The following is a 20,788-nucleotide window of genomic DNA, read 5'->3' on the forward strand; positions in this document are numbered from 1 at the left end:
GAATGAAATATTTGCAGTTCCAGATGTCTGGATTTTATCGAGAACCACTAAACAGCCTGTAAGAGTCATTCCTGACTCTGACAGAGCGGAGCAGGATTTGCAGTTTCTGCCGCGTCATTCCAGTTGCCTGTTATTGTGTAGTTACAACTATTTATTTGAGTGCAAGTTGCCAGCTCCCTTGCAAATACAGGCTGAGCTCCAAGGAGAGAGGCCTAGGATCTGTCACGACGTGTGTCCAGCTTGCAAACAATGTGCCCTGCGGCCTTTGCAGTCTTCAGTTTGCTGCTTGTCCCCTGATGATTAGCAAATGCTAGTTAACCTTCCCCAGTGTGTGCGTGTGTGTTCCATTGTTGCTTTTTGTGATTTGCCCCTCAAGCTGATGGACTGGCTATTTCTTTGTGTTAAAACCTTGTACTTAGCATTCTTCAGATTAAGTGCGCATCTAGGCTCTGTGTAATCTGCCATTCTGGAACGCTCTCGGCATTGTGCCAACGTTTGTATGGTAATCTCGACACCTGTCCCAGGGACTGTGTTCTTTTGGATCTCCATGCTATCACCCAGCATTTCTGAATGTCACGTCTCAAGATGTTCTACAAATAATCCAGGTTTCTTATTTTTGTTTCCTTTCATGTGTGAACATTTTTGGAAAGTTTTTGTCATGCTCCAAAAAAAACAACATGCTGCTTCCAAATGGCACATGCATCTCAGGCACCCCCCGACCCACATTCTAGAAGCTTCCGGTGTGTGTGAAAGCCAAGGCTGTTTTTATCCGGTGATGGTCCCATGTCGGCACTTGTGAATGACTTTCAGCCTTTTGGACTGAATGACGCACCATCTTATCACCAGTCTGCATGCCAGGGATTTCTCCTAAGTTTCATATTTTCTCTGTGAGTAATACCCACAAAGGTGAAACTTGCTTTCAATCTTTAGATACTGTTATATGGAATACATTTAAATATATTGTTTTCTGTCAAGGACGGATACTTTGCTGAATTTGCAGCCTGTGTTCTTTCATACTGGGATTGTGTAAAAAACAGTCAACTACCTTGTGTTTGCATCATTAGCATGCAGCGTATGTTTGTAGCATAGGGGCCTTGTAAAAATCACCTGACACGTGGATAAGGAGGACTTATATAGGCTACCTGTGTTGTGTGTATTATATGGGCACCATGTAGACTTCTGTCAGCTCCGCCTGTAAAATGTCAGACAGCTATAATGTCATTTATAATGGATTTTACAGTGTTAAATTTAGATGAGGTAACAGGCTCCTTGAGAAACTTGAATTTTTTGAGCCACATCTACTGGATGGTGTAACAGGGTGCCTATACCTTAAAGCTCACACTCACGGAATACAATGACCGTGTTCCCCAGTAATCCGTGTTTCACTAAAATCCATACTTTTGGAGAAGAGCAGGGGAAAAAAGGGGGTGGAGTGAGGGGGTTTGAGAAATGGGCTCTTTTTCAGTCCCAGCTGGGAAGGCAGGCAACCTCTGTCACTGCTATTGAATGCCATGACAAAGCTCGGATCCCCCCTCAGAGGACCCCCAGTGATGTCAGCTAGTGGCTGTGTGTGTGCGCGAGTGCAGGAGAGGCACCGGTGCCTGCGTCGTGCCTGTCTCAGAGAGAGCGAGAGAGAGAGGCAGAGAGGAAGGGAGGGTGCCAGCAGACAGCAGCGGCGGCTGGGCAGACAGCAGCTCCAGAGCAGACGGCGGTGCCAGGCGACACTGGTGGGAGCCGGGCCCGAGAGTGCCCCGCATCCCCCGGCCACATGCGCAGCCAGCAGGGGGCCGCAGAAGGGGGCAGCTTCAGCAGCAGCAGCGGGAGCTCGGGGCTGTCCCCCGGGTCCGACTCAGACAGCGGCCTTGGGGGGCCCCTGGCAGGGGTGGGGGCTGCCCGTGGGGTCATGTCCCATTACTGGAGTCTGGAGAGTCTGCATTCCACTACAGGTAAGGCTGGTTCTCTGTTGTATTGGGACAGGGTGGCTGGGAAGGTGTGGAGGGGGTGCATATCCTGTTGATAAGGGTGGGGGCATGTTTGGCAGGTTGCGTGTTGTGGCTAATCTGACAGATCCACGGCGGGTAAACCCCTCACGCCTCCGGCCGTCCGCGCTCGATTTGCCGAGCTTTCGGTTTGTTTCTCTGTCGCCCCGGATCATCCTGCTCTTCTCCGCATCAGCGAGGCTGTCAAGGTTGCTCCTCAGGAAAGCGGTGCTTGACGGGCTTGACGGACAGACGGGCGTTTAAAGAAAGTTGCCATTTTATGCGCAGACAATTTGAAAATACGCCCCCTTTTTCTCAGATTTGTCGCTGTGCTTTAGGCTGGAGTACATCGGGCTGAGGAGTGACCGGTATTTGATTGGCCGGTGGAGGAGTCGGTCTTTTAGCTAAAAGAATCAGGATGGAGCCAAAGGTCGTTGCTAAGCACCTTATACCATGTGCCTAAGATGACTGGGTGACTGTAAACACCCACGGGTTGGATGAATGGAGCTTTTTGTTGTTGACTATCTCTCTGCAGCGAGTGCTGGCCGGGCTTCCAATCAGGCAGGTGAAAGAGAGCCTTTAAGAGCAAAAGTGACAATTTGCAGAAGGACAAACGAGGGGCATGAGAATGTGGTGGCTCCGTGCTGTTGTGTGACGAGAGGGTTGCTCCAGCAAATGTCAAGGATTACGTGTAAGAGTTGGGGGAGAGAGCAGCTGGAGGTGCGGGAGGGGGGTGTTCAGGACAGTATCCGTGGAGAAAGGGCCCCCGCAGAAACCGGAGACAGGTGTGATTGTCAGCATTCAGCCTCTCTGGTCACCATGGAGAACGTGCTGCAAGCCAGCATCATAATACTGCTAAAGTCTGCTCTCTCTTCGTAGATATCTCATTTCCCAGAATGTCGGTCACCTTTTAAAGAACCTGTTAACCTTTTAATATTCTCAGGAGTCCACTATGTTTTTTCATGCTGTTTTTACATTTATATTTCCCTGTTTTTACAGACTTATATATAGACGGAGATTTGTAGTGAGAGATGTTCTTGGAGATAGTAGCGCTGTTAAGTCTTGCTACTGTGCACGGCTTTGACAGGAAGTCATATGGACTTCTTCGTCCTTGTGGAAAGTCGGGGGCTGATGTAGGAGACGATGGAGACAGAGCTGGGTAGTCATTCAGCATCTCCCTCTCCATCTTGGCTTGGCCTCATTAATTGCTGGCATGGAGACCGTTATCATCTGGAATGACCTCACTCCTGGACCATGGGGAGCCTGTCCAAGAACATCCAGGGGTTCCCGCAGTTCTTACGCATGGATTGTCTCAATGCCCACTTTGCCACCGCATTAAATTTTCCTGCTGTCCTTTGCTGAATTTTTGAGTTAATCAGCAGCAAATGGTTTCAGAGCAAAAAGGTTCATATAATGACAGAAGGGGACAAACTATAGAAAAGATTAATGGCTTACAAGTAGAGAACAAAACGGCTGTAAAAAATATCACATAATAAAGGAAATAAACAGTTCCAGACTCCAGCTGCTAACATGGGATTTGTTACGGCATTTACAAGTGTGGAATAACAAGAAGGTCTTTGTTGCACTCTTATTATGGATGTCTTGTATCTCAGTGGCTGATCTATCCTCCTTTTCAGTAAAACAAATGCTCTCTAAAAACGATACAAGATACAAAACGAAAATCGCCTAAACACTGGCTGGCGTTCGCGTCCACACATCCCAGATGTCCATACTAGGAAAGAAGCCACAGACTCGGAACAGTTCTGAAATTCCTCGCACATGGCCTTGTTATCGTAAGACAGCTCAAGGCACGCTTGGAATTTGGTGCTGTATATATGACATGCTGGCTCCTCCAACAGAGGTCTAGTGTGTAGCCTTGGGAACCTAAATGTAAGGGGTTCCGGTGACGTCACATGACCCATTTCCTTGCTCGCTGATTGGTGGAGAAATTATACAGCTACTGCCAATTCTAAGGACTTATCCAAAGGCTCGACCTTCTGTTCCAGAGATGAGAAACATTTGTTTTGAAATCTTAGCTGTACCAGTAACACTGTATAGCAAAACCTCCATAGAGCAACACAGAAATATGAGGTTGAGGTTGAGGTTGAGGTTCCACTCTGGTTTAGACGTAGGGCTGACATGCAAGAACAGGCGCTGCTGGCAGGTTGGACGCAGGACACGGCACTTGTGTTCACACATTCCCGTTTAGCAGATGGCAGGTAATTCGCTCCATGTTTTCCCACGTTTGCTAGGTTCCTGGAGCTGCTTCTTTCTCCTGGAAGATCTCACAGTGCCAGAACCTCGCCAGGTGGCTGGCAATCGGCTTCCTTAAATAGGCACCCCAAAAACACTGATCTAGGCCTCAGGGAGGGGAGTGTGGGGGATGGTGCCCCCGGCAAGTGAGATCACTGAACACTCAGAACCAAGCTTACAATTCTACCCCGGCAGAAATGATACCTACGCTACAGGCACTGGCTTGTTCGTAGGCAGCTGATTTATAGGTTCATGGCTGCAGGATCGAGTGTAGATAATTCTAGATAACTCCACTCATAGGTCCTTAGGGAGGGGGTGGGAGTTCAGTTTCCTCCTCAGGTGTTTTTTCGTGTTGAATCCCGGTTCCTTGCTGCCAACCATCACCCAATCAGTCTATCGTCATGTCACTGGTGACTCATCGGGATGTCTTTCCCATTTGCTGCTTTAGGGTCGTTATTGCTTTCTCTCGTGGGGGTGTGCCCTCCATCCTGGTGACTCACAAAACTAGAGTGTGGCTGGGAACTTATGGGCTCAGAGCTTTGGGTCAATCAGGGCCGGGAGACTCAATTCGCATGCGTCTACATGGTGCATCCGTGTGTAAATGAAAATGTGTGAGGCTGCTCATTCAGGGGTGATTCTCGGATTTCTTTAAGGTCGGGAGCATAAGAGAGATAATATTCATGCATAATTCATACAGAGTAGCCAGCCAATGATATGATTTGAATCTCTGAGTGATAGGGGACGGGGCAGTCTAGGGGCCAATCAGCTATCTGATGCTCAGAACTGCCTTCCCTTGTGGTTGTTTGAAAATATGTGACTGAAACGCATGCCTTTCAATATGTGAATTGATATTCGGGTAAGATATCCAGACAGATCTCCAGTTTGAGGTAGGAGGCTTTGAAGCTGATGCCGCGATTTTCTGAAGCAGAACTAAAGACTGTTGTTTAATTTGTGTCGCTCTTTTCACATTCGGTGTCGAAAACAACTTCCGCAACACCTTTTGCTTCTCAAGGTGTGGCACAGGGGAGGCGGTGTTGCCAGCGATGACGCGGACCCTACAAACTCTCAGAACCGCGCCGTCTCCGTCTCCATGGTGACTGGCAGTCTCGATGGTGCTCCAGATAAAGGGTCAAGGTGGGAGTAATGCCTCCTTTGCCTGGGGGGGACAAGGTCTTAAAATATCCTCAAGGGTGGTTACAGATGTGTTTCTCCATGTGTGCCGAATTCATGCTGAGAGTGCTAGCGCTGGAGCTAATCGCTGGACGGGACGGGAGCTGCTGGATGGAATGGGGGGGGGGTCGAGTGTGTGGGGAGTGGATCAAGGGTCAAGCAGGCTTGGGGGGTCCATGGTAGAGCCATGGCATGGTGGATGACGGCAGATTTTTTTTGCCCCTTTATATGTGTATAGTACATCTTTTTGTAATATGGACAATGAGAGGTATTGTTGTTGTGAACAAAGAACCCAAGTTGAAACAACTGACTCATTAACCAGTAGGTGGAATTGTAACCTGTCTAACAAATCATGGATCGACCAAGCAAATGTGGAATGGAGACTCTTGCAGAGATTTAGGATGTGAGCTTCATGGTGAAGGGCCTGAGTGAAGGGGAGAGTGAAGTAACTTCTCTTACTAGTTCTGCAGCCCAATTTCCAGCAGGAACCAGAGGATCGAAGTCATGTCGAAGCCTCCAGTGAAGTAGAACCTGGTCGCTGACTTGTGCTACACTTCTTCACAATGTCCAATGGTCTCAGGGAATAGTGCTCTACTGTGGTTAAAGTACACGTATCCCATGGAATTTGGTTCTGTGCTCAGGTTTGTTATATATGGAGAACGCATCAGGCACTAGGTCTTGTTGAATGGGCTATAGGGAGTCAGAGAGAGGACAGGCCAAAATCGAGGGACCCCCCCAACCTAGAGGTGCAGTGATGATCAGCACAGGTCCATTTAGTTGTTCATATGAACTCTGCCCACATCGGCTTGGTTAAGCATTCATGGAAGTCTAATCGGGTGTGACACCGAATTAGCGGCTCGCTCGAAAAGTGCCGTCATCCTCAGAAGAGGCACTCGACTTTCCTAAACTTGCAAGTTCCACAGTAGCTTCCTGGGTGATTGACCATTTACAGCATGACAGACCGTTTTTGCATGACAAAGAAAAGAGTTTGTGAATATATGAAAGTGGTCACTGAGAGAAAAACAGCAGGTTTTCCCACAATCCCTTGCTCTATTTAAGTATACCAAGAAGAGCGGTGGAGGAGACAGACATCCTGTCATGCTAAAAAAAAAGCTTTTAAAAGCTTTTTAAAATTGCAAACAACCTTAGGCTCTCATTCTAAGTGCTTTTGTATCAAATACAAGGTCTGTCAGAAATGAGAACTATTACATAGAGACCTACACCCCAAGTCCAGCTTGTTTGGGGGCTTTGGGAGCTGTAGGGAACAGAATGTTCCCGTTTGATTAGATACCTAAATAATACAGAGATTGCAATCCCACCCCACCCCCAAACCACCCTAATTCAGAATCCAGTCTATGCCTCTGGAATGTTCTTTCAGGAGATTGAGGGGATCTGGACTATGTCTCTTGGCTTGTCTTCCCATGCACACCAAGCATCTGCCCCAGTGGTCAAGACCGTGGTCTTGTGACCCCTGGTGTCTGCAGGTCAAAAATCCTGGAGTGGAACTGTTATTGTACCTGTAGATAATTAATGAATTTCCAAAAGAGCTGCTTTAGTCACGGGAGGCGATTAAACCCAAACATGTAAGTAATATGTCTGCTTGCCTCCCCAGTCGAGGGCACCAAGCACTCCCCCGCACCCTCGACATCTGCAGCCGGTTCACCCTCAGCGGTAATGTCAGAGTTCTCCAGGGTGGGGGGAGGGGCAAGACCTGTTTTATTTCCACCGCAGGTTGTCAGGTCGGCCTGTAGAAAGTTCGCAGAGGAGCAGGTGTGAGGCCGTCACAGGGTCATTTCTCTGAATTTATCTGTAGGGAAAAAATGCTAATTTGTTGTGCTCAGTGGATACTAATAACTCTTTTATTGTCGTATTTACTGGCTCTAGAGGTTGTAAAGTTTGTTTAAGATGTAGTTACATTGCTGACCCTTTTATACAAACTGAATTTTTTTACCCGTTTATTCATCAGTATGTGTGTGTGTGTGTGTGTATATATATATATATATATATATTTGCAACTCAGATGTTACGAAGGCCTCCTGCATAATATATTTACATGCAGTTTCTCAGCTGACCCTTTCAGCCAGACTGATAGGGATTTTCCAAACATTTATTCAGCTGAGCATATTTTTACAATTCCGATTAAGCGATTCACTCTGCGGTGCTTCAGCTGGGGATGACAAGAGGTTACTCTGCCTGCCGCCGAACCCAGCAGGGAGACTGGCGCAAGGATTCATTCTGTTATTGCTCAAGGAACAAGACTCTGAGGAGGAAGAGTGTGGTGTTATTTTTAACAGCCACTGGTATGTGCTTCCCTCTGGCCAACCAGGTGATTTACAGAGCCTTCCCTCGTCCAACAAAGCAAACTGGAACCACAATCAGGGAGAGTGATTCTACTGGGTGTTCTATCTTAATTCCTCTCCTGACGAGTGACTTGATGGATAAGCAGGAGCAGGCAGATGTTTATGGGTGGGTCATCCCAGGAGCATAAAGCCACCTGTTGTGAGGTATAATTAAATCAAAGTGGTATCATACTTCACGTTTTAAATGGCATCCATTGGATATTCGCTTGGCACATGCCATTGCCCCTCATAACGATGGTGTCTATTTCACAGAGTGTATGTAAAGCCCAAAGCAGCCTTTCTCACTCAGTAGATTCCTGTTTCTGTGACATATATGACTCACTCTCCATCCACTGTACCGGCAGACAAACAGGCCCCTGTGTGTCCTGAGACACGCGTGTGTATGGTCGCGTGTGTGTTTGTGTTAAGGCCGAATTTAGCCTGGGGAAACAATTAGCTGTTTGTCTGCGTGTGTGTGGGACAGACCGGGCACTGGCCTGCCGAAATGTTCCATTTTGTCATCTGTTGCAGACGCCCTCTCACTGCCCCCCATCTTGGGCTGCCCCACCCCACCCTATCTCATTTGACCTGGAATAACCCCTTCCACCATCTGCATTTTCTCCCCAAGTTAGTTCTCCATCCTGGGTCCTCATTTTGAGGATCGGTTCGGCACCGGCATGGACAGGGCATCTTGGCACATGTGGCCATCTTGGGCTGCCCTTGGCCATCTTGGGCTGCCCTTGGCCATCTTGGGCTGCCCTTGGCCATCTTGGGCTGCCCTTGGCCATCTTGCCGCAGGAATCACTTGGACAATCGCGGTCATTCCAAACTAATGTGGGGAAAGCTAAGGTTCTCCCTCGGCGATTGTCAAAGCAGGTGACTCTATTTCTGTCTCCCTGTAGCACCAGCGGTCCAACATACCCTCTCCTTCCCCACCCATGTACCCAACAGAGGCAGTTTACCCAGAATGCAACTGGGCATTAGAATAGCATGGACTGGCAGATTTACCTCACTGAAGAGACCGGGTGCTGTGCCACATAGAAGAGAAACAGTCACCCGGCATCCTACCTGAAGCCCCCCCCCCCCTCACACATGCCAAAGGGACCCAGGGTCAAGAAATATTTCAGTCCTGAACCTATGACACTTCAATGCAAATTAAAAAAGAGACACAAATCCCAGTACATGAATATATACTTTAGCATCAGTTATGAAGGTTGATGTCATCATTACTTATAGAAACCAATAATCGATAAGGGTCTTAAGCATTCCTGAAAAACTGTCAGGTGCTAAGATATGTTGGGGATGTGGATGTAGCAACCAGGAAGGGCTCTCGTGGGATGAATGAAGACAATTTATGTTTGTAGGTAAGGAGCGCTGTGTAAAATCAGTGTTTATGGATCTCTGTCTGCTAGTCTGGAGCATAACCTTTTAAGAGCTATTCTGCTATCCCCATTGGTTCCACCTAGTGATGAATGAAAAAGGTGTAAGAGTTTACAGGGGGTATGGAATGTTCCAGAAGGCAGTAGGTTCAGTAACAGGGATTGCAAAATGAAAACATGTAAAACTTCTCTGAATAAAAGAGAGCATAAATATGAAAACGCATCAAAGGAGGCATTGGTGCACAAGATGGCTGGTAGGGTATCCCTGGCAACAGGAGACATTGCCGAAATGCATGTTTACTTGCAGCGAGCCCATGCATTGTAAGTGGAACTGAAGATGAAAAATTGGATGCATTTGTCAGATGGCGTTCTAAAATGGATGGACAGCCAGTGGTCACAGAATCTCAACTTGGTTCTGTTGTATTTCAGTAAAGAACGTAGGAATGTATGAACTAGTTTACAGCAAACCCTGAAATGCAGATATCCATTGGATTCATTCCATGAGATATTTCAGCTGTGAAAGTGAGTAAAACTGGATTTTTTTTTTTATCATCGCCTCAGGTTACTGACAGAGTGACAATGACAACAAAGATCGGAAAATTGGTGAAACTTCTGACATTAATTCATTCAGAGGGGCCTGCCTTATCATTTGCCAATGATATGTTTTGAATCGATGAGTGACAGGGGAGGCGCACTCCGGGGGCCAATCAGCTTTCAGCCCCCTCCTCCCCTTTATACTCCCCTGTCCAGAAACAATATAAAATCAGGGCAGGGCAGCATGTAAGGCGTCAGGGCAGACGGACTCGTGCGTAAGCCACGTCAAGCCCGCAGTTACCCCACAGGAGGCCAAGGAGGGGCCGTGGCTCACCCTCGGGGCACTGTGGTTTTCCTTGCCACTGTTTTGTTTGGCCGTGCCGTGCCAGCCAAGGTGACGGACGGCGCGGTGCAGTTCTGCCTGAAGAAAAGCCCCACGCCTGAAGAGGAAGGGATGCAGCTAATTTTAGCTCATCTGGACGGACCCTCAGATCTGGTTTGTTTTCATCATCTTCTGAGGCAGACACTCAGCCGGAGCGGACACAAAGCGAAGTATTCTCGGCCTCCCAGTTGGCAATGGGGGCAGGTGGTCTGGAGCCCACAGATTAGCTGACGGGTGCCTTGAACCCCCCTGTGTTCCCCCCCCCCCCCCGTTCCCCGAGTCCTGTCACTCCCATAACATTGGTAGTGGTGAGCTAGGGGGGAGCACTGCCAGACACTAATTCTTAGTAAAGTCTTGTGACAGCTCCTTCGATAGCCACTGTGCACAGAATAAAAAAAGAGACTTGCAAATTAGGCATTACATGCTATTTCTCACACAGGGGGGTGAGGTAGGGGTCCTGGGGTAGAGTCAGTGGGAATCGATTGATGTCTGTGTATTTCCTGGTCTGTATTTATGGCTGGCATGTACATTAGTAAAGCGCATGTGGCTTTGACCTTTGACACAAAGGTTGCAGGTTCAGATTATCCTTTAGTGTGGCGTTTAACCTCAGTGGCTGCAGTAAAGACCTCCCGTATGGGTTCCTAAATAGTGACTTATTTACGATAGAGAAGGCGGAGCATACCGTAAGTATACAGCTATAAGGACACGGGAATTAGCAAACTCAGAAAGTGACTCATATAGGATAGAGAAGGCGGAGCATACCGTAAGTATACAGCTATAAGGACACGGGAATTAGCAAACTCAGAAAGTGACTCATTTAGGATAGAGAAGGCGGAGCTCACAGTAAGTATACAGCTATAAGGACACGGGAATTAACAAACTCAGAAAGTGACTCATATAGGATAGAGAAGGCGGAGCTTACCGTAAGTATACAGCTATAAGGACACGGGAATTAGCAAACTCAGAAAGTGACTCATATAGGATAGAGAAGGCGGAGCATACCGTAAGTATACAGCTATAAGGACACGGGAATTAGCAAACTCAGAAAGTGACTCATATAGGATAGAGAAGGCGGAGCTTACCGTAAGTATACATCTATAAGGACACGGGATTTAGCAAACTCAGAAAGTGACTCATATAGGATAGAGAAGGCGGAGCTTACCGTAAGTATACATCTATAAGGACACGGGATTTAGCAAACTCAGAAAGTGACTCATATAGGATAGAGAAGGCAGAGCTTACCGTAAGTATACATCTATAAGGACACAGGAATTAACAAACTCAGAAAGTGACTCATATAGGATAGAGAAGGCGGAGCTCACAGTAAGTATACAGCTATAAGGACACGGGAATTAACAAACTCAGAAAGTGACTCATATAGGATAGAGAAGGCGGACCTCACAGTAAGTATACATCTATAAGGACACGGGATTTAGCAAACTCAGAAAGTGACTCATATAGGATAGAGAAGGCGGAGCTCACAGTAAGTATACAGCTATAAGGACACGGGAATTAGCAAACTCAGAAAGTGACTCATTTAGGATAGAGAAGGCGGACCTCACAGTAAGTATACAGCTATAAGGACACGGGAATTAGCAAACTCAGAAAGTGACTCATTTAGGATAGAGAAGGCGGAGCTCAGAGTAAGTATACAGCTATAAGGACACGGGAATTAGCAAACTCAGAAAGTGACTCATATAGGATAGAGAAGGCGGAGCATACCGTAAGTATACAGCTATAAGGACACGGGAATTAGCAAACTCAGAAAGTGACTCATATAGGATAGAGAAGGCGGAGCTTACCGTAAGTATACATCTATAAGGACACGGGATTTAGCAAACTCAGAAAGTGACTCATATAGGATAGAGAAGGCGGAGCTTACTGTAAGTATACATCTATAAGGACACAGGAATTAACAAACTCAGAAAGTGACTCATATAGGATAGAGAAGGCGGAGCTTACTGTAAGTATACAGCTATAAGGACACGGGAATTAGCAAACTCAGAAAGTGACTCATATAGGATAGAGAAGGCAGAGCTTACCGTAAGTATACAGCTATAAGGACACGGGAATTAGCAAACTCAGAAAGTGACTCATATAGGATAGAGAAGGCGGAGCATACCGTAAGTATACAGCTATAAGGACACGGGAATTAGCAAACTCAGAAAGTGACTCATATAGGATAGAGAAGGCGGAGCTTACTGTAAGTATACATCTATAAGGACACAGGAATTAACAAACTCAGAAAGTGACTCATATAGGATAGAGAAGGCGGAGCTCACAGTAAGTATACAGCTATAAGGACACAGGAATTAACAAACTCAGAAAGTGACTCATTTAGGATAGAGAAGGCAGAGCTTACTGTAAGTATACATCTATAAGGACACAGGAATTAACAAACTCAGAAAGTGACTCATATAGGATAGAGAAGGCGGAGCTTACTGTAAGTATACAGCTATAAGGACACGGGAATTAGCAAACTCAGAAAGTGACTCATATAGGATAGAGAAGGCAGAGCTTACTGTAAGTATACAGCTATAAGGACACGGGAATTAGCAAACTCAGAAAGTGACTCATATAGGATAGAGAAGGCGGAGCATACCGTAAGTATACAGCTATAAGGACACGGGAATTAGCAAACTCAGAAAGTGACTCATTTAGGATAGAGAAGGCGGAGCTCACAGTAAGTATACAGCTATAAGGACACGGGAATTAACAAACTCAGAAAGTGACTCATATAGGATAGAGAAGGCGGAGCTTACCGTAAGTATACAGCTATAAGGACACGGGAATTAGCAAACTCAGAAAGTGACTCATATAGGATAGAGAAGGCGGAGCATACCGTAAGTATACAGCTATAAGGACACGGGAATTAGCAAACTCAGAAAGTGACTCATATAGGATAGAGAAGGCGGAGCTTACCGTAAGTATACATCTATAAGGACACAGGATTTAGCAAACTCAGAAAGTGACTCATATAGGATAGAGAAGGCGGAGCTTACTGTAAGTATACATCTATAAGGACACAGGAATTAACAAACTCAGAAAGTGACTCATATAGGATAGAGAAGGCGGAGCTTACTGTAAGTATACAGCTATAAGGACACGGGAATTAGCAAACTCAGAAAGTGACTCATATAGGATAGAGAAGGCAGAGCTTACCGTAAGTATACAGCTATAAGGACACGGGAATTAGCAAACTCAGAAAGTGACTCATATAGGATAGAGAAGGCGGAGCATACCGTAAGTATACATCTATAAGGACACGGGAATTAGCAAACTCAGAAAGTGACTCATATAGGATAGAGAAGGCAGAGCTTACCATAAGTATACATCTATAAGGACACGGGAATTAGCAAACTCAGAAAGTGACTCATATAGGATAGAGAAGGCAGAGCTTACTGTAAGTATACAGCTATAAGGACACGGGAAATAGCAAACTCAGAAAGTGACTCATATAGGATAGAGAAGGCGGAGCATACCGTAAGTATACATCTATAAGGACACGGGATTTAGCAAACTCAGAAAGTGACTCATTTAGGATAGAGAAGGCGGAGCTTACAGTAAGTATACATCTATAAGGACACAGGAATTAGCAAACTCAGAAAGTGACTCATTTAGGATAGAGAAGGCGGAGCTTACTGTAAGTATACATCTATAAGGACACGGGAATTAGCAAACTCAGAAAGTGACTCATTTAGGATAGAGAAGGCGGACCTCACAGTAAGTATACATCTATAAGGACACGGGAATTAACAAACTCAGAAAGTGACTCATTTAGGATAGAGAAGGCGGAGCTTACCATAAGTATACATCTATAAGGACACGGGAATTAGCAAACTCAGAAAGTGACTCATTTAGGATAGAGAAGGCGGAGCTCACAGTAAGTATACAGCTATAAGGACACGGGAATTAGCAAACTCAGAAAGTGACTCATTTAGGATAGAGAAGGCGGAGCTTACAGTAAGTATACATCTATAAGGACACAGGAATTAGCAAACTCAGAAAGTGACTCATTTAGGATAGAGAAGGCGGACCTCACAGTAAGTATACATCTATAAGGACACGGGAATTAACAAACTCAGAAAGTGACTCATTTAGGATAGAGAAGGCGGAGCTTACCATAAGTATACATCTATAAGGACACGGGAATTAGCAAACTCAGAAAGTGACGTCCAGCACCAGGGATATTGCGTCTCAATGGGAATGTGGTAGCATCTGGACCTGACTTACATGCAGCCGGCTTGGATTGGTGTTTATGATATCAAATCATGTTACCAAACTGTGCTGACAAGGACAAAAATACAGAGAGCACAATATGATCATATATTCACACATAAACACAGATGTGTTTTGATGGAAGCCTTGGAGGCAGCCCACCCTACCCCAGGCTCAGCATCCCCCAGTGGCCAGGCCAGCTGTCACTCATGAGTGACAGCCCCGCCTCCCTGAGGCTTAGCACCCCACAATGGCCAGGCCAGCTGTCACTCACAGTCCTGCCCACACTCTGAGGATTCTGTGTTACACACAAAGCCATCAATCTAAATATTTTAATAAGTCTTTCATGTTCCTCAGGGGCTGTTTGGCATTGATGTACATAATGGATGTGTAATGAAATCCCATCTGGTGGGGGTTTTGTGGTTTTTAAGAGAACCCATACCATGTATTAAATCCATGTTAGAAGGAAACCTTAATTCCCTGTTGTAGTCTTTCTGATATTTGGGATGAAAAGCTGAAAGGTGAAATACAGAAAAGGTGAAATTTTCATGTGTTATGTTGGGGAGGAACATGGACCTTCATAGCGAGTGTCAAGGTCTCATAGGGACATGGGGACCTCAGTCTATAAGCTGCCCACAGCTCACCAACACTGAGGAGTGGAACAGAATTATCCCCCCCCCCCCCCCCCCCCGGCATCAGCTCATACACACATACATGCATGCATCATCACACGGATCTTCGCTGCGACTGATCAGGACAGAATGGGAACATTGTGTCACCCCCGGCAACTGTAAGGTTCTTTTTTTTCTGGTTCCAGGATGCATTTAAAAGTCAGACATCCTCTCATTAAAGGATTGATTTTTTTTTTCTTTTGCTTTTTTTCCCATTTAGTCCAGACAGTGAAAGCAGCCGTCCCATGACCACGGCCAGGCCCTTATCGGAGCAATCGATTCGCCCGAAAGGGGTGAGAGAACTTAGGCATCATCCTTGGCAGGATACCAAGTAGAGGAGAGGCAGAAAGAACTTTCTGGAAGGGAGGAAGCAGTATGGCTCCATAGCACTGCCTTTATTTCCTGGCCAGGTTTATGATGTGAGGCTTGGAATGACTACTATGTTCTACCCCAGATTTCAGCCAGTCTGTACCTAATCAGGCAGTACCGACATACCGTTCTGCACATTGGTCACATGACAGAGTAGGGTTTTTTAAAAACTATGCCAAAGGGCAAAGTCAGGGTTGAGTGAGGGGTTAATAGAATGGGCTTAATAGGGATCGCTCCAGACATCGGCCGAGTGGATCAGCATTTTTCTTCCTTTCCAAGACCCCGCCCCTGTGACCTTATGACTCTGACACCCATCAATGTCTGGAGTCAGCTGAAGGTCCCCACAAGGTCCCCACACGCCACACAGTCCAGAATGCCCTGGAACAGACGGCACTCAATCTATCTAACAGGCTGGAGGACACGAGGGAGCGGTTACGGAGTCTGAAACATGCAAATCTTATGTCTCATGTAGGACCAATGCTGTTGAACCTTTGAACCGAGCAATCAGTCTGAATTTGTGCAAGATGGTAACCAATAAAACAGGTGAAATCTGCAGACAAAAGTAGATTATGGGATTTTGGCATCCCTGCTGGGCTGGTATCCTATGCACTTGTGGCATCTGCCAACTTGAATTGCAGTAAAGATTGACGATTGTCCTCAGTAACTTGGTTGACGCTTTATTTGTCCTTTTTTGGGTTTTGGTACCAGAAGTTTGAACTTTCAACCATTTTCAGCCGAAGAATAAATAAAAAAATGCTACAAGTGGTCATTTTTCCGACTTTGAGGTTTCAGCCAATGAAGCAAAACAACATTATGTATTGGTACCGTTCTATGAAACTTCATTACATAAAATTGTATTAATTATTCATTTCAAATTGTTCTTTGTTACTTGTATAATTGTTTTCATAGTTTTACTGATAATTGGGAAAATCATTTGGGGTTTCCTTATTCATGTTACTTAAATTTATGTTGGTTTTTCTGGAACGTAAATCAGTGCCGCGCTGTATATGGGTGGTTCATTGCTGTAACAGAAACTGCCCTCCCCCCCAGCGGTGGTGATTCCTGACGGGACGCTTGACAGGGCCGGCCCGAGCGATGATGTGGGCAGTGAGGAGGACCTGTATGATGAGTTCCGCAGCTCCGCCCACCGTTTCGGCCACCCCGGTGGGGGGGGGGAGCAGCTCGCCATCAACGAGGTACGAGACACTGCTCTTTCCATGCTGAAGTACCGCCCTCTTCCCGGGAGTGTGTGTGTGTGTGTGCGCTCGAAACGCTCCACCCTCTCATTGACATAAATATTCCCAAGTCAACACAACCTCCTGTGTCTCCCATGTCACCCAAATCAAACCCCGCCCCCAGCCCCCTTGAGTGGCAGAGTGATCAACAAATCTTCTTCTTTGGCATCTGCTGTAGACGTTGATTGGATGAAAGATGGGCCATCCCGCCATCTCCGACATGAGACGGCACAACCGCCGCAGATTACAAAAGCCATCTGGTGTAGGAACAATTAAGACTCTTTCGTACTGTGCTGATTTCATGCTGATAGTGACGGCAGGGTGCTGTTTACAGAGCCCCCCCTCCAGGATGCGAATATTAGGGTTAGTTCAATCCAGAATGCTAAATCTGCGATTTCAGAGACAGTTTTGAGTTTCCTGCCCCAAGAAGCCTGTGCTTCTCTCTGCATGAAGGCTTTCCTGAGGTTGTTTATATTTTGCACATTTAGCAAACATTTGTCCAAAGTGATGTACAAGTGAGGCAATTTGCACATCATAAACGTACTTGTTGTCATGGAGTCAACTAGGCTTAAGTGCAGATAGGCTGAGCTTCCAATGAACACCGAGGTACAAATGTAGATAGTATTGGAGCAGTTGGTACAGAACAAATTGCAACAAAGCAAAAAGCTAATAAGACTATTCAAGGACCAGAACTGCAACAAGAACATTCAGGGAACACATGGGGGCATTAGGCTAGTAGGAATGTTGTCGTCATTGTTGTTCAGGGTGCGTCTGAAAGGATGGAGATGTGATCCTGTGATGATTCACAGGAATGACCACAAACCCCCTCTGAACTGGGCTGGGGGGGAGGGGATGTGCAGGAGATGAAATCCGTGCAGGAAGTGCAGGAGATGAGAGGGCGGAGCCATGGAAAGCAGTATAGGCTGTCAACAGGAAGAGATCAGCGTGATGTTGTGAGCTGTCTGTCGCCTCCCTGCAGGCAAGACGTGAAAATTAAACCCTTTTCCCTTAATTAAGATCATTCTCAGAATTCCCCGGGATTCTTGCACTCAGTCGGCCTTAATGAATCACTGACACCGTAGGAGACAAAACAGCTTTTAAGATGACATACCGTGAATTTCCGCCGTCTCCTGCTATCACGCTGCGGCCGCGATCAGTATCTAGGATACGGCGCGGAAGCGAGATGGCTGATTGGTCGCTTTCGTAACAAGAGTGAGGAGACTAATTAAGTTATGGAAGGAAATGCACAGGAGCCAGATCGAATTCCCGCAGCGGGCTCACAGAGAGTCCGCCTTGGTTTTTTCGTCCTTCAGATGAGAGACAAAACAGGCATTTCTAACGAAAGGGAAAAGAGAACATTATTGGGCGTAAGAAGATTAGCAGTAACAGGGAGCGAGGGGAAGGGACAAGGAGAGAGAGGGATGAGAGAAAGAGAGAGAGAGATGGAAGCAGCATTGGGAGGGGTATTTGGGAACGGCGAGATCAAGCGACACTCCTGACTGCGCATAAGAGGAAGCAGCAGAGCGAGGGATGGAAAGGAAGAGGAAGTGAGCGAGGCAGTGCAGACGTGGAACACCTCACGTGCACATGCACACCCCCTCCCCCCAGAATCCCACTGGGGGGGGGCACGATGAGCGGCTCTCCGCCAGTCTGCCCAGCTCGTCCGGATAACGCTCTCCTCCTCCGCCGCTGTAATCCGAAATTGCAGGAATAGAAGGCAGAGGTGCCCGTCGCCACGGTTGCCACCGCTACGCTGATCTTCCAGGTGGCGCTGCCACCGTTACCACTGGAGCTGCGCTAGAGTCTCGTGGGGGGGTCTGGGGGGGGGGGGCGGGTCTGCACCTCACATTCTCTGTGAATCCAGGACGCAGGTAAAGGCAGCTACGAGGGGCAACGCTGCGGGGAGGGTCGAACATGACGTGTGTTTTCTATGGTCTGCCGGTTAGGCTATCCTAAGAAGAGCAGGGGAAGGCTTTCGTTTTGTTCGTCTACATTTCCTGCTGGGACCTTCCATCCATTCGCTCATCGTTCAGCTGAGCCCTGGCGCTGACTTACTCATCCGCACCGAGCCATTCCTGTCATCCGTAGCAACGGTGAGCAGTGGTCCATGACCCGGTGCCTGTTCCTGGCCATCCGCAGAGCATCACGACCTCTGTTCCTCCTCTGCGGGGGTCACATCCCCCTCCCCCCCAACCCACCCACCCCCAAGCAGTTGGGGGGCTCGGCCGCGCAGAGGCTTCGCGGGCCTGATTTTGGTCGTACGCAGGCAGCTGGTGTCCGCTTCTGCAGAGCCTGGAGTTAATGTGTGTGCATGAGGATGCGTGTATTACCAGGTGAACGGTGGCACAGTTATACCGTGGCGGACATCGAAGACAACGATTTCCATGTCTTCTGCTGGCTGAATGCTAGAGATGCAAGCAGAGAGGCTGTTTAGCATCCATGCATTTATGTCTGCATGCAGCAAAGCATAGCAGCATATTTGCAGTTGAGTTACGCCACGTATGATCATCCATCATCCAAGCCAATGAGAGAATTGCATCTTCACTCAGTCGCCCTCGATTGCTGTCTACTCACAACGCTTTGGAGTGTTAGGTTATGTAATGATTCATGGGATGCTGAGAACGTCTGCGGCTGTGTCACTTAGCAACGGTCTGCGGTGCTGGTCGCCATGGCGATGGAATGTTAAAGGAGTTGTGGGTGAACAGCCTGAGTCTGTTCTCACTCTCCTGCATGTTAAGCGACCCATGTGTTCCCCACCCCAAACTCCATGTGTAATCAATTTTTTGCTGCGTCATGGCTGCCCTGGCTGTGTACGTATGTGTGAGTGTGTATGTGTGTGTGTGCATGTGTGTGTTTGCACTGTGTGTACTACATTACTCAAACTAGCAACGTGTTTCTGCATCATTTAGCTGACTGTAGTTTTGGTGTCCTTAAGAATCTGTGCGTGCCTTTGGCTGCATGCTGGCTGTTTATATCGTAGCTCTCATGGCTTTTCACGTCAGTCCACGTTTAAGGCCTCATTCTGAAGCACAGTCAGACTGAAGTTGACAGATTTTTCTAGCGATTAATCCCTTCAGCCACCTGCAGTTTCTGAGTCACAGGGCTGTGTTCATGGTGCACTAACGCTGCAATTTGCAGCATGATTTGTAAGGAGAGGAACATTTTTCTGTGTTTTTTTGTGTGTGGCTGTAAATGTCAGCAAAGCTGTCATTGTAATGTATTGTCCAGCTAGAGTCACATGACTTGCGTTGTGCACCGGTCCTCCTCCTCCAGTGCTGATCATAACCCTCGCCTCCCCCACCCCCACCCCCCCAGTTGATCAGCGATGGCAGCGTGTGTGCAGAGGCCCTATGGGATCATGTCACCATGGATGACCAAGAGCTGGGTTTCAAGGCCGGCGACGTCATTGAAGTAGTGGACGCCACCAATAAGGAGTGGTGGTGGGGGCGGATCCTGGACAGCGAGGGCTGGTTCCCGGCCAGCTTCGTTCGGGTGAGAAGCCCTCCTGCCCCCTTTAGGCTGCCCCCAGATCCTCACACGGGAATTTAACCGCTTTACACAAGAGACACGTCACATTTTTAACTCATTAAAACTGTCCTCATTTACTACTTGTCCTTAAGGTAGGTATTAAATCTAGGAATCTCACTTGGTGTGGAGCTACGTAAGACGTCTCCGAAACCTGGTACCCTGCTAAAAATACAGCTACAAACCAGTTTATGCTGGTAGCTGGTTTTAGTTGCCTAAAATTGACTAAGATGGTGTTAGATGGTCATGTACCAGCTCGTGCTACTCTTTGATGGTTTAGCTGGGTGGGTCACCCATTGCACATGCTGGTATGACCAGCTAAACCAGCTAGAATGACCATCATAAGGTGGCGTGACCAGCTAAACCACCAAACCATCATGCGACGACAAACCTTAAGTTAGTCAACTATCATAAGTCAGTCAAGCAGCTCATAGTGGTCAAGCAGTTTTTTTCTCCAGCAGGGTAGATATCCTGTCTTTTAGGGCCAGGTGAGTTTTCTCTGAAATTTTCCAAAAGGATATCTGAGAATTCAAATCTCAGAAACATACATCAACACAGTGACTTCACATAAAGAGTTCTACCATGGCATGTATAAGTATATAACTCCAGTATATAAAATAACATAACAGGCAGAGGTCTTGGGGTAACAGGTAGGTCTATTGACTGAGTAAAACTATATGGTCAGCAATTCTGAGAGACTAGACTAGAGGGCACTCTACCATAGTGAAACAGCA

The 20,788-nt window shown here is 47.0% G+C and overlaps 1 protein-coding gene across 9 annotated transcripts in view; it reads left to right on the forward strand.

The window, feature by feature from the left end:
• Positions 1-20,788, forward strand: part of arhgef4 (Rho guanine nucleotide exchange factor (GEF) 4) — a 70,629-nt gene that overhangs the window by 41,197 nt on the left and 8,644 nt on the right. For 5 of the 9 annotated variants that reach the window (XM_072704318.1, XM_023822298.2, XM_023822294.2 and 2 more), the window contains 3 exons: positions 16,345-16,490; positions 18,476-18,622; positions 19,845-20,021. In XM_072704318.1, the coding sequence (XP_072560419.1) occupies positions 16,345-16,490; positions 18,476-18,622; positions 19,845-20,021 (470 nt within the window). Of the gene's footprint in view, positions 1-1,508; positions 1,947-16,344; positions 16,491-18,475; positions 18,623-19,844; positions 20,022-20,788 lie in introns of those variants that run through there. The other 4 variants (XM_023822295.2, XM_023822296.2, XM_072704321.1 and 1 more) reach the window with 3 other exon arrangements.

Source organism: Paramormyrops kingsleyae, chromosome 21 (genome assembly GCF_048594095.1).
Source record: "Paramormyrops kingsleyae isolate MSU_618 chromosome 21, PKINGS_0.4, whole genome shotgun sequence".
Classification (NCBI taxonomy): domain Eukaryota; kingdom Metazoa; phylum Chordata; class Actinopteri; order Osteoglossiformes; family Mormyridae; genus Paramormyrops; species Paramormyrops kingsleyae.